Below are 14833 nucleotides of genomic sequence, written 5' to 3'. Positions count from 1 at the left end.
AATATCAAAAAGCCCCGTCTGGGTACAGTCTGCAATGTTTCGGGAATGACATCTGAATATTTACGCGGAAGGCGCTCTTGAAGCGGCATAATGTTCGACATCGCATAACCAAAGCAGAGACGGGACAAAATAGGCTGTGTGTAAATTTGCATTATTATGATTATTTCTGGAAGCTGGTTTTATTGCATGTGCATCAACAACAAAGCATAAACGCGCTAAATAAAATATGACACTAAAATAAATATTAATAAAAAATTGTAATACCTGGCCACCGCGTAGACACGCCCCTGCTTATACAGCGCCGCACGTTTTTAAGAAAAATATGCCTATACACACTTTTGAGTGTGTCGAAGAATACGGTAATGGATCGTAAAAGTTCATCAAGGTTAGACTAGAACAAGAATGAGTATTGTTTTAGTTTTAGGACAACTGCTTTTGATCCGCTTTAAATGTTGACTGCTGTAGGTCGTGTCGTGAAATGGCGTCGCTGTAAACTGGCCTGTCAACCATTTTGTTAACATCCTCTCGGCTGTATTCATTTTAACTGAACTTCCGAGCGTACTGAGAGAAAAGAAGTGAGATGGTGATGTGCTAGTTAACACTTGACCGCTAACTTGATCTAATAAAGTTAGCTAAGCCTTTAGCTAATGCTGCGTTCCAGGCAGGTTTTTGAGAGACTTTGTAGAGCTCTAGGAATCGTGCTAGTTAGATGTAACCTAGCTAGCTGGCGGACCGGAAGGAGCTTATGCTCGTCTACAAACATTTACAGTCGCCAAAGCTGCTTTTTGCTTATTTGAGGGAAACGGAGGAGGAAAAACAGCGCTCTTATACCTTTTATTTGTGCGGTTGCCAGTGCTGTTTCGCGGGCTATGTGACGTCAGAACTCGGACCTGGGAGGACGTCAGTCTAGTGCAAGTTCACGGGTAGAAGGTCGGAAAAACACGGGTGGTACATTTTGTAAAATGCATTTTTATTCAAATGTATTAAAAAGAGAGATCTGATGTGCTGACTTTCACTGGTGTCACCCATAAGGAAGGAAACGCCAGTAGAGATCACTATTTTACTGTGTTTTTGCTGTTTTTTTTTCTGTCACATTAAATAAATAGAACAGTCTCCTTATTTCGTGCTTTTTTCTTGTTTTTCTGTAACTCAGACTAAATGTGCTAATAAAAGAAATCTTACATACAAACTTTTAATATTGCTGAAGAAATGGCACATCTTGAAATAAATTCCCAAAAAAGGAACAAATATGTATGTTTATATGGATTCATAAAGTCAAAAGGTAATTTAATAATGTGCTTTCTGTAGAATGACCCACTTACAGTTCATACAGTTCATATCCAGTTTACTTGAGGAAAAAACAAACTTGAAATAAAGCAGTGGAGAACAGAATATGCTTTGCTCAGATGTGATGTTCGTTTTGTTTATCAAAAGGTAGGAAATGCTGCTTTTGTGTCTTAATCATCTTTTTAATGATAACCATACCTACTTAGTATATCTGTTTTGGTGAACGACCTGCTGGTCCTGGTGCTGGTGCACATAACTATAGATTCTATTTTTACACATAAAAAAGCAAGACTTGCTATTTGTATTATTGCAAATAGTGGCAATTTTCAATACAAAAGTATTGTAGCAAAAACAGTATGCAATAATAACGTGAGTGTGCATTTGAATTCAAATTATTAAATGGATGCCACCTTATTGGGAAAATAAAGCCCTCCCTACACCTAAGTATCCTTGATTTTTATTGAAAATGCTTTTCTGATGTGATTTCAAATTTGAAAAGGAGAAAAAGTTTGCAAAAGGTAATTAAAAATATGGCCCATATTTTGACTGTTAATTATTGTAGGTGGTATTAAAAAAAATCTTGCAAATGAACGTGTAATCTAATAATAATAATTGAATATTATCAATAACCATGTAATATTACAGCTCCACTATGTTGCAGCGTGTTTTATAACCCATAAAATGTCTTCAGATACATGTATTGTCACATTTGAAAATAACTTTGAATTTCACGACCCCAATTTGAGCCAAATGCACTCAAAACTATTTTTAAAATATAGAAAATTTACAATGCATGTAAATGAGAACAAAGCTAAATTTGCTGCTGCATGACCTTGATTGCTCTTTCCTTACTTAGAATATGTATAATTTCAGTTAAAACTAAAAGAGAATAGAAAACAAACAAGGGGCATTCACTGTTAACAACATTTAATTAAAATAACAAGCATACACAACTTTATTTGAAGTGTGTGTGACTGCTTTGCTTATGTTAATTGCATTATGATTCAGCTAACATAATACACACGCATTCTTGTGAACACAGCAGGTGATTAAGTGAACATAAACACTTATTTCTTAAAGTGACAGCAGTCTAGTTTCCCTGCATCTATCAGTATCATTTAATCTTCATCTAACAACAACATCAAAGGGAAAATAACTCACTGGTATATCAAAACAGCTTTAAGAATAATCCGTTTATAGGCAATCAATGCAATGAAGGCTAATGTTGCATTTATTTCTGCATTTAATTAGTTTTTATTAGCTTTTTTAAAACAAACTAGATCTCCATAAAACGTAACTTAATGTCTGTGTATCTTTGTTTCTGTCCGTACTTTTTTTTTTTTTCAGCGTGCGATCTGAGGATCGTTCTGATAGGAAAGAACGGATCAGAAAACAGCCGAGTGGGAAACATTACAGCGGAACGGAAGCATTTAACAGAGAAGCTTCAATCTCTTTAAAGCAGCACGGTATGAAAATCAGCGGAGAAGTGGAGGGCAGACGCATCACAGTCATCAACACTCACCTGCTCCAGACCGATCTCCCACAACATCTGATCACACAGCGAGTGAGAGAGTGCGTGTCTCTGTCTGCTCCGGGACCTCATGTGTTTGTTCTCGTACTGCAGTATAAGGACTTCACTGAGAAAGACAGACACAGAGTGAGAACCGTGCTGAACCTCTTCAGTAAACAGGCCGTGAAACACACTATAGCGCTGACCACCGATGAAGAGCCACACACATCCAAACTGGCCTCTGTGATATGGAATAATGCTGTTTCCGATTTAATAAAGGAGTGCGGAGGAGGACGTCTACAGTTTGATACAATAAACCCAGGATGGCGATCCGAGTTGTTCAGAAAAATAGAAAAGATATTCGAGAGGGAACACAGAAAATTTCTCATCTGTGACATGAATGAGGCTGGAGGTGATGGATCATCGGTGGATGAAGATCAGAGCGTGTCTGGAGTTTCAGACGGAGTAGACAGCAAAGAGAAGGATCCTGATCTCAACGAGAGCACAAAAACAGCAAGTGATGGAGGAGGTTTGTTTGTTTGTTTTTCAGAATAATACCTCTAAGTGTATTCTTATGAATTATGTCTTTTAATAGTTAATTTGCAGTAGTCTAAATAGGAAAAGACAGAGAAAATGAATGAGTGCTAACACAGAACATGAACTACTGTTTACTATTTTTACTTATCTATTTTAGGTTTAAGAACTTTTAAGAAAAAGTTAGAAAAACTTTGAGAAAGTCAAGGATTTCCAGATACCCACTTAAAAAGCGTATGGATACGTAAACACGTAATTTGTGACAGACCTTTCATGTGTAAATTTGCACATGCTTTAGCCTCTGTGCTCAGAAACTAGAATAAATTGAGTTCTCTCTTGCATTGTCAAATCCATATCCCTGCTCTTCTCTTACTCCCACATAGTGAGATGTTTTTAAGGTTTTATGCGACAAGTGTATGTTAGCTTATGTTGGAATGTACAGGGGTTGGACAATGATACTGAAACGCCTGGTTTTAGACAATAATTCATTATTATGGTGTAGGCTTCTTTTTGTGGCCAATACAGCATCATTTGGTCTTGGGAATGACAGATACAAGTCTTGCACAGTGGCCAGCGGGATTTTGAGCCATTCATCTTGCAGAATAGTGTCCACGTAACTGCGTGATACTGGTGGAGAAAACATTTCCTGACTCGCTCCTTCAAAACACCACAAAGTGTCTCAATAATATTTAGATCTGGTGACTGTGCAGGCCATGGGAGATGTTCAACTTGATGTTCATCAAACCACTCCATCACCAGTCTTGCTGGGTGTTTTGGTGCAATATCATCCTGATACAGTGCACCGTGTTTGAACCACTGGGTGCACATATTTCCTCCAAAATGGTTCGCTAGTCCTTGCCAGTGACGTGTCTATCTAGCACAAGTTTTGGGTCTAGGGAATTCCATGATATTCAGCCCAAACTATCACTGATCCAGCCCTATGCTTCACTCTGGGCATGCAGCAGTCTGGGTGGTATGCTTCTTTGGGGCTTCTCCACACCGTAACTCTCTCGTATGTAGGAAAGACAGTGAAGAAGGACTCATCAGAGAACAATACATTACACATTACACAGAGAACAATACATTACACATTTCACATTATCCACAGCCCAAGACACACTGCTGGCACTATTGAGTGACCAAAGGTTTGGCTATATTAGCCCAGTCATGTATATTGACCCTGTGGAGATTTTGGACAGGAGCTGAGATGCACATTTAATTCTGCAGTGAGTTGGGCAGCTGTGGTTATATGGTTTTTTTTGTTTGAAAGCTTCATCCTGCATCCACATTTACTCCTGTTGGATGTGATTGGTTCTTCTTGGTGGTATGCTGACATTACCCTAGATAACATGGCTCTTGATACATCATAAAGACTTGCTGTCTGGGTCACAGATGCATCAACCAGACGTGCACCAACAATTTGTCCTCTTTTGAACTCTGTCACTCTTAATGTTGTGTTCATTGCAATATTTTAAGCAAAACTGCTATTACTGATTGCTGATTAAAACTTCACACTCTGCTCTTACTGCTGGAATGTGCAATTAATGAAGATTGGCCACCAGGTTGATCAAGTTAGCCTTGAAACCTCCAAAACTGTCACACGTGGACTCCTTTTGTGTTATTGTTTTGTCGTGTGCCATGTGTTCTGTGACCTACTTTAGTTAATTGTCTTAGCGTTTTCACCTGTGTCTTATTTATTAAGTATTTACGTTGAGTATTTAAGTCCTGTGGTTTCAGTACTGTTTGTCCGATCTCATCTATGTATTACGTGGTTTAGTTTATCTGCCTGTCTGCCTGTTTGCCTGCCTGTATTATCCTGTAAATTAAAATTGGATTTTCTTTCAGTTTCCTTTAAACCACACCTGACAAAAACTAAAAGTTACAGTTTCATTGTCCAACCCCTGTTACACATCTGGCCACGAACCACACAGCAGATTCATGTTGTAATGTAATTATATTATACATAATAATAATTGTGTAAGGTAAGTCATTGTTTAAGGTACCAATGCTGATCTGAGTCTACTGTCTCTAAATCTTGTTTTCAGTGATGCCTGCTGGAAAAGCAAAGCTGAACATTGTGCTGTGTGGACATAATTCAACACTTAAGAACTCAGTGTCTAAGATGTTTAGAGGCAAACCAAGTAAATCTCAGAAAGAGATGAGTAAAGTGTGTCAGACGAGAGAGGCGACGATTCATGGACGTCAGATCAAGGTAATAGAACTTCCAGCTCTCTCTCGGCTCTCAGAGGAGGAAATGATGCGGGAGACTCTCTACTGTCTGACTCTCTGTGATCCTGGAGTTCATGTCTTCATCCTTGTTACTTCTGTCTATCCACTTACAAATGAAGACAGAGCAGAAATGGAGAAGATTAAAGGAATATTTAACTCTAATGAGCACCTTATGATGCTTTTCATTACTGAACGTGATCAAAGTGTCAGAGAGTTTGTGAGTCTTTATGAGAGCCGGTACAGTGTGATTGGGTTAAAGGATCAGAGAAACTCAGAAAAGATCTTAGACCTGTTTGATCATATAGAGACCATGAAGACTGAACCCTATTCAATTCAGACGTACATGAGAGTTCCAGAGAAGAGAGTCAGACATGAACTAGAGGGGAAATTAAGAGTGAAAGACAATGAAATCAAAGAGTTACATCAGAAGATCAAGACACTGGGTGAGTGCATTCAATTATTTCTCTGAATAAAGCATCTTTGTGAGAATTAAGTAATAGACATGAATTGGTTTTAATCAAAGCACTATGGGAATGCCCCCTGCATGGCCATGCTCTAAATCTGCTGTGTAATCTGTCCAATGGAAGGGCTGGACATCACTGAGACCAGGAAGGTTAAAAGCATGTGTGGGAAAACCGGCGTCAGCCTGTGGCATGGGATGACGGGAGTGTGGCATGGAGACACATATTCTCGTTCCTTTAAGGAACCATGGTTACATACATAACCTGGAGTTGATCCTCTTCAATAACTTTAAGCTGCACTGAAGCACTATGGGAAAATACCCACAAAATGCTCTCAAGTTCCTGCACATCAGGGCACGAGAACTGAAAAGCCAGGAGAAGCACGGAGGTCCAGGCAGTAAAACCTGACAAAAGCGTAAGAGTGTAGACCAACAGGTAGCATTGCAGATGTTGTGTACTGAGACACTTGCAAAAAAGGCCACAGAGGTTGCCACACTCCGGGTTGAGTGAGTCTTGACTTCCATTGGTGAGGGGAGAACAGAGAACACATAATAAGTGGTGATGGCATCCATAATCCACCTGCTAAGGGTCTGCTTTGAACCACAATCTTCAGGACTACTTCTTGGCCTGGGACCTCTTTGCAGAGAAGATCTTGCTTGGGTTGTTTAGAGACTCCAGACCTAGAGCGCTGCTTTGACCCCAAACCCCGCTGCAGGGTTGGTGAGAAGCAACTCTCTTTACGAGTATGAGGTCTCGCAAAGGGCAGCACCCTGAGCTTGCGAGCGGATGAACATCTGGAGTGCAGATGCCTGCATACACACCTTCTGATGTCAGTTGAAAACCATATTCACAGGGTCGATGTACAGACCGAAGGGTGCAAGCAGGGCATCCAGAAAAAAAAAAACAGATTACAGACAGATTACACAGTAGATTCAGAGTACGGTCACGCAGGGGGCCTTCCCATAGTGCTTTAATATAGCTCAAAGTTCCTAAAGAGGAACCAGTAAATTACAGTGCAGTAATGATTACATAATTCCATCATGCTAGGAATGCAACATCAATAAAATTTTTGTCAACTAGTTCATTGCTTTTCCATTATTCCAGAGTGCGTGAAGCTGAATCTGGTTGTGTGTGGGAGTAACAGAGGATTAAAATCCTTCATCTCAGAGCTGATCCTAAATCAGAGCGAGAGAAGATCAGATTCAGAGTGTGTGAGGAGAGACGTGGAGCTTGATGGATGTCAGATCAGTCTGGTGGAGCTTCCAGCTCTGTTCAACACTCAGCTCTCAGAAGAGGAAGTGATGCGTCAGACTCACCGCTGTGTGTCTCTCTCTCATCCTGGAGTTCATGTTTTCATCTTCATCGTTCCTGATGCTCCACTGACTGATGAAGACAGAGCAGAAATAGAGGAGATCCAGAGGATCTTCAGCTCAAGAATCAACAAACATATCATGATCCTCATAAAGCAGAACTCAGATCATCAGGCAGCAGAACTAAATGAAGAAACACAGTCTGCCATTCAGAGTTTAGGAGGTCGACATCATTTCATTGACCTGAACACACAAGTGTCTGTGTTGATGGAGAAACTGCAGCAGATGGTTGAGGAAAACAGCGCTGTTTGTTTCTCCACAGAGACACTGATGGAGGCACAGATGGAAAAACTGCTGAAATTTGATGAAATGAAGAGGAGAATCCATTCATTAGAGACGTGGTTTCAATCACAAGGTAATGATTAGGAAATCTTTCATGATTATAAAAGTCTACACAGATTTTACACAAAACGGTAACATTATCTGCAATTTAAAACTTTTACAATTCATTATATATATTTTTTTTATTTGCTCCATCTTCAGATTCAAGAGACAGAGAAGATGAACTGAGGATTGTGCTTCTGGGAAAAACTGGATCTGGAAAGAGTTCAACTGGAAACACCATCTTAGGAGCAGTCAAGTTTGCAGCTGAAACATCTCAAGAGTCTGTTACTACAGTGTGTCATAGAGAGACAGCTGAAATCAACAGCAGAAACATTACTGTGATTGACACTCCAGGACTGTTTGATACTAAACTCAGCAATGAAGAAATCAAGAGAGAAATCAGCCAAAGCATCCCCATGATCCTGCCCGGACCCCACGTGTTCATCATTGTGCTCAATTTAGGACAGCGGTTCACTCAAGAAGAGAAAACAGCGGTGAAGATCATTCAGGAGACGTTTGGAGAAAACTCTGTAAAGTACACCATGGTGCTCTTCACCAGAGGAGACTTTCTGAAGAAGAAAACCATTGATCAGTTTCTGGGAGAACCTGGATCAGCTTTGAATCAGTTGATTGAAGTGTGTGGAAACAGATACCATGTGTTCAATAACGAGACTAAAGACCAAACTCAGGTGACTGATCTCCTGCAGAAGATAGACAACATGGTGAAAGAGAACGGAGGGAGTTACTACTCATGTAAGATGTTCAGAGAGATGGAGAGAGAAATACAAGAACAACAAAAGAACATACTGATGGAGAGAATGGAGAAACTAAACAGAGAAAGAGATGAACTGATGAACAAACATGAAGAAGAAAAAGAGAGGATGAGGATGAAGATGGAGGAAGATAGACTGAAAAGAGAAGAAAAGTATAAAAAGACATTAAAGAGAGAGAGGAACAAGAGAGAAAGATACAAGAAAAGCTGAAGAAAGAACGAGAGGAATGGGAGAAACAGAAACAACAGGAACGACAAAGAAGAGAAATAGAGGATGAGGAAAGGAGAAAGAAAGAACAGGCGATGTGGGATGAACATAATCAGAGACTTAAAGAAGAGAGAGAGAGAATGAAGATGATTATGGATGAAGAAAGAGGGAATCATGATAAAGAGAGAAAGAGAAGAGAAGAAGAGGATGAGAGAAGGAGAAAGATAGATAGGGAAATATGGGATGAATATTACCAGAAACTTAAACAAGAGAGAGAAAGAAGCGAGAGAGAGAGAGAAGATCTTCAGATAAAACACAGAGAGAGAATGAAGGAAATGATCAAGGCAGAAAGACAGAATCATGACAACGAGAGAAAAAGAAGAGAAGTGGAATATATAAAAACTGAAAAAGAATATAAAACAAGCATTGAAGACTTAGAGGATCAAGAGAGAAAGATACGAGAAGAGATGAAGAAAGAACGAGAGGAATGGGAGAAACAGAAACAACAGGAACGAGAAAGAGAAGAAGAGGAGAAGGAGAAAATGAAAAGTAATAAACTTTATACAGAAACTCCTGAGTTTCAGCACATAACCGGTAAGTCAAAACAATAACCAGTTCATTTTGAAATGTAAAAAAATAAATAGTGGTGTATAGAAGAAAATTAATGACAAATGTCTTTTAAAAAACAAAAAAGCATGTTGAATTGCATTAATGGTGCTTGCATTTTAACGCCTTTTATTTATAATTTAAGCTGTTCAAAACATTTCACACAGTTTAAAAAAATAAAATGTATTTTTAAATGCAACTAACATGAAAAAATAGGGGCAAAAACAAAAGTGTTGCATTTCTAATTTTGTTCAGTATAAAAAGCAAATAGACCCCATTATAATCATGTGACATGTAGAAAAAAATCTAATTGGCTACTGCAAATAGTAAACACTCATTTAACTCTCTCTCTAAACCAATTTTATTTTCAGATGATGAATGGTCTGCATCAGATTCAGGATGTTTGAGAATCTTGCTGTTTGGGAGGACAGGAAGTGGAAAGTCTGCAACGGGAAACACTATCCTCAGAAAAAATGAGTTTGATAGTAAAGACAGCTCACGTTTAGTGACCACTGTTTGTCAGAAGGGAACCGGTGAAGTGGATGGTCGGTCAGTTGATGTTATTGATACTCCAGGACTCTTTGACCCCTCACTGACAAAAGAACAAGTGCAAAGAGAAATAATGAACTGTATTTCTCTTTCGGCTCCTGGACCTCATGCGATCATCATTGTGCTGAGTGTGGGGAGAATCAACAAAGAGGAGACAGATGCTTTAGACACGATCAAGATGATCTTTGGCCCAAAAACAGCAGATTTCTGCATCGTTCTCTTCACTAGAGAAGAGGATCTGAAAGGACAAACCATAGAACAATATGTAGAGAAAAGTAAAAATTCAGAACTTAAGAACCTGCTGAAAGACTGTAGAAACAGATTCCTGGCTTTTAACAACAGAGAAACAGAAGATCAGACGCAAGTCACTCATCTGTTCAGAATTGTAGAAGAGATAAATCAGGGCCAACATTTCACTAGTGAGATGTTTGAGGAGGCAGCAGGTACCACTGAACAAATAAGCGAAATGATAAGTGAGAATGAAAGACAAAATCAGGCTCAAGTTGAAGTATTTGAAGCCAAATATGACACGGAAATCAAACGAATAAGGAAGAGACTGGAGGAAAAGAAACAAAGAGCAGATGAGGAAAGAGAGAGACTGAAGAACAAGTTCAGAGAAACAGAAGAAAAGTTCAGGAGAGTGTTTGAAGCGAATGAAGAATCAGATCAGAAGAAACGAGAGACAGAGGATAAGAAACGATCAGAAGAAGAGGAACAGCGGAGAATTAAATATAATAAAAGAATAGAGGAGATGGAGAGAGAGGCTGAAGATCAGAGAATACAGTATGAACAAGAGCTAAAAGAAAGAGCAGAAGAAGAGAGGAAGAGAGAGGAAGAATATAAACAAGATCAAGTAAAAATGAAAAATCATCATGACCAGATTATAGCAGAATTACAGATGAAACATGAAGAGGCAATAAAAAGGAGAGATTTAGAGAAACAAATGATGAAGAAACAAGAAGAAAAAGAGAGAGAAGAATGGAGGAGAAAAATAAAAGAGGCTGAAAATGACTCAAAAGAGACTCAAGAAAATATTGAACACCAGCACAGAGAATGGGAGGAAGAGAAGAAACGACATATGAGAGAACGAGAGAAAGAGGAAAGAGAGAGAAAAGAGAGACACAAGAACCAGCTGAGAGAGAAACAAGAAGAACTGGAGAACGAGAAACAAAGATCTGAAAGAGAGAGAGAAGAAGAAGAGCACAACAGAGAAGAGAAAGAACAGAAACAGATAAGAGAGAGAGGACAGAAAGAGAGAGAATGTGAAGAAAACATACAAGAAATGAGGAGACATCATGAGCAGCTGGAGCAAGGGAGAAAAGAGGAGAGGAAGAGAAGAAAAAGAGAGGATGAAGAGAGACGAGTGGAGAAGAAGAAGAGATGGGAGAAAATGACGAAAGATCTGAAACGAGACCAAGAGGAGGAGATCAAGAGAAGAGAAAGAGAGGAGAGAGAAAGAATAGACAGAGAAGAAAAAGAGTGTGACGAAATCATACAGAAACTTGAAGCAAACGTAAAGAAGATGAGGCAGGAATCTCAAGAGGAAGCCAGAAAACTAAGAAAAGAATTGAATCGTTTGAAAAAAAGAAGAGAGCAGCACATGCAGGATCTCCAGGAGAGACTTGAACAACTATATGAAGTCAAAAGATTAAGAAAGGAACTAAACGATAAATGGTCGTGTTGTGTTATGTGAAACATTTGAAAAATAACTATCAAACTATCTTCACTGGATATGGACTAACACAAACTAAATTAAACTTTCAGAAAGTACATCAGAATAATTGGCGTGTCAAAGAAAAAGTGATCATTTAGCCAATACGCCAGGCTCATATTTGGCTTCCCTGCTGAAAGAGAGCTTTGATTCATTAAATATGTATCAAAGATTTACACACCTTCAAAAAAAAAAAAAAAAAATGAATTGAAAATGCTTGCTTGCTTTGTTTTGATTATTAATTAAAAATGTAAGAAAATGGCTAAATAGGCTTATAGTTAAAAAGAAACTTTGAAACCTTACTTTTGTCATGTTTTTTGCCACTTATTGTGAATAGATCATTTGATTGATTATAATAAACGTTTGTGTGTTAAATTTAATTAATAACCTCACTTATAATCAGCTGACGCAAATTTATTGAGTAAATATAGCGAATCACTTTTTAGTATTTTCAAAAATGGTCAAAATGTATTTTGTAGAAAATATATTTACGTAAAAAAATATATAATCTAAAATAAATTTGAAACTAAATGCATTTCAAAATGTATTTTAGCAAATATTTAATTTTTGTTATATCAATCAATCAATCAATCATTTTTATTTATATAGCGCTTTTAACAACACAGGTTGCATCAAAGCAGTACATCACCAACATTAAATGCAGACGGTCAAGAATAATACGATAGTCAAGAAGGGTATATATCACATATTTATGTTTAAAATCTTTTTCTGGTCCAGAGTACATCATCAACATTCACGCCAAGAATAATACAAAGTGATGAAGATGAATAAAGCAGCGCAGAAAATACACTTTCTATATAAAGCATACTGACTATCATTTTTTATGTACTCCTTCAGCCGAACTATATTTATATTTATACTATACTTATATTCATATGCATTCTAATGATTTATTAAGCTACTTGTTTTTCTATTTTCTATTTTCCTGCTCGTTCTGCTTTACTAACAGACTGGGAAGAGTTTACTTTGGGCACTGTATTTACTGTATTCTGTGAATTTCTGTAATCTGAGCATTATTTTGAAATTACACTGTGTTTTCTGGTGACTAACAACAACAACAAAAAAATGAATAAAACCCTCATTAATCCTGATCATGCGATGATGTCAGTCCTTTAGCACTGAGATTTTCAACAGTGACCAAATAATGCATTTTGAAGGGAGCGTTTAATGAAGGGTCATTTTTTAGGGTAATTTTAATTTTAATTAAATACAGCCGGGCCACAAGTATACAGCGTTTTTGTTTGAATCAAGCTGTAAATATGGATCGTGGTTGACAGAAGAGGTATATAATATGCATTAATGTTCAGCTTTGAAACAATCCCTAAGACGACTTAATTTAATGGAAAGAATGAAACAAGATAAAAACAAGATCATATAGAGATATAATGGTTTTTAACCCTTATTATTACACGGCTTTGTGGAATACTCAATTCTGATTGGTCAGTCGCCACATTCCAAGGTTTCTTATTCCCAGATAGCAACCGGTAAAACTAAAACCAGCTTTGTAGACTGTAATGGATTGCGTGATAACTAACTGGTAAGATTTAAAGCTTTTTGTCTTAAATCAATGTCTTTTATCGCCATGGGTTTTCTGTCAGATCTTTAGAAAATCCATGAAAGTCCACAGTCAACGTAATCAAAGATGGTTCCATCTCATTTGCAATATTCTTTAGTTTCATTATATTATATATATATATATATATATATATATATATATATATATATATATATATATATATATATATATTTATATGTATTTATTATATACATTACAGTAATCCACCCTGCTGGTGACAAAGGCATGAACAAGCCTCAAAAAAAAAACATCTAATTTTTTCAATGTTTTGGAGATGATAGTCTGCCGATTTCGTACTTTGAATATAGTCTTTGGCATGAATACTGAAACTAAGGTCTGTCTCCAGAATCACATTGAGGTTCTTGATGAAGTTTTAGTTGTTTGACCCTTAGAGTCAAGGTACGCATTCACCTTAACTTCATCTTTGTTTCCAAAAGCAATAATTTCAGTTTTCTCCTTGTTTTAATTGAAGAAACTTCTGGCACAGCCAACTGTTAATTTCCTCAATGCGTTGGCAGAGGGAGTCAACGAGGCTATAAGGCTACGTAAATCTGGGTATCATCAGCATAGCTGTCACAGGCAATTTGATTATTTCTCATTATCTGATTTAGTGGGAGCACATACAGCCTTGTGGGTCTTTGTTTTAATGTCGAAAACTCTACAAAGCCACCAGACGTGCTTCAAACTGCCTGATGCCAGGATCCTGGACAGATATATGATGTTATCTTGGGGTCTCACTCTCGAAATCCTGCTGCTTGGTCACTTTTAGCAAAGTTCTGGTCACATTATGTCAGATTCACTCAGATGTCCTACATATATGAACAGTTAGTGTGTTTTGAACAGAAACACTGAATGACCAGAACCACCAGACCTAAGTTCTGGTAATACGACATTGCCCAGGTTTTATTTAGATGACCAAAGTTCTAAGATTGACAGATGGTTAAAAATTCTAAAAGTTGGATAACAATCCGCAGCCATGCATTTTATAGATCACGTGACATTCAAGAACATACGAAATCACTCATGTTTTATGTCTTCCTCGCTATCTGTACGTGTTTATTCAACACAAAAACAATGCAAAACGATCTCGCGCATTGGTGTATAAACAGTTTAGAGCTCAATTCACCTCAGAAGACTGGACGCTTTGTTGATGCCTCACCAGAAAATGACTTTAAAAACGATCGGGCTTCGTCGTAGAAAATCTTCTCCCTCGCTCAAAAACAAAACAACAGCCTCAGGTCAGGAAGTCAGGAATTTCCAAACGCGGTTAAATCTCACTTTATTCGTTGAGACTGCGAAGCCAAAGTATTCCCGCGAGAGCTGCCCTGCGCCTCGCCTGCAGAGGAACAACCTTCACCCGTCTGTTCACTTTAAACCAGAAATGAAACACGAAGGCTTCTGTTTCAATCTGTTTCAGAACAGAATGAAGCAAAACTCACAGAAACGGTTTTTAACAAATACAGATGCAGCTACTAGTCGTTGATTTAGATTGAGGCAGGCGCGCTTCTGGAAGATGTTTCGTGATTCAGACGGAAGGTGGCGCTCTAATGTTAAATAAATGGATGTAAGTACACTAACGGTATTCTGGAGAAGCGTTCATTTTTACTGTATTTTGCTCTTACTAATACTGAACTTGACGCTTGAAGAAGCTGAGTAAAAATAAAAATATAACACG

At 37.9% G+C, this 14833-nt stretch overlaps 1 protein-coding gene across 1 annotated transcript; it reads left to right on the top strand.

The window, feature by feature from the left end:
• The first annotated feature begins 2713 nt into the window (after positions 1–2713).
• Positions 2714–12124, top strand: LOC122328113. Its single transcript, XM_043223824.1, has 6 exons — positions 2714–3326; positions 5377–6003; positions 7126–7746; positions 7875–8653; positions 8695–9289; positions 9673–12124. Exons 1-6 carry the CDS (start codon positions 2756–2758, stop codon positions 11541–11543), a joined length of 5064 nt encoding a protein of 1687 aa, XP_043079759.1. The 5' UTR covers positions 2714–2755; the 3' UTR covers positions 11544–12124.
• The last annotated feature ends 2709 nt before the right edge of the window (positions 12125–14833 follow it).

This window comes from Puntigrus tetrazona, chromosome 22 (assembly GCF_018831695.1).
Source record: "Puntigrus tetrazona isolate hp1 chromosome 22, ASM1883169v1, whole genome shotgun sequence".
Classification (NCBI taxonomy): domain Eukaryota; kingdom Metazoa; phylum Chordata; class Actinopteri; order Cypriniformes; family Cyprinidae; genus Puntigrus; species Puntigrus tetrazona.
This window is presented reverse-complemented; position numbering and strand designations above follow the sequence as displayed.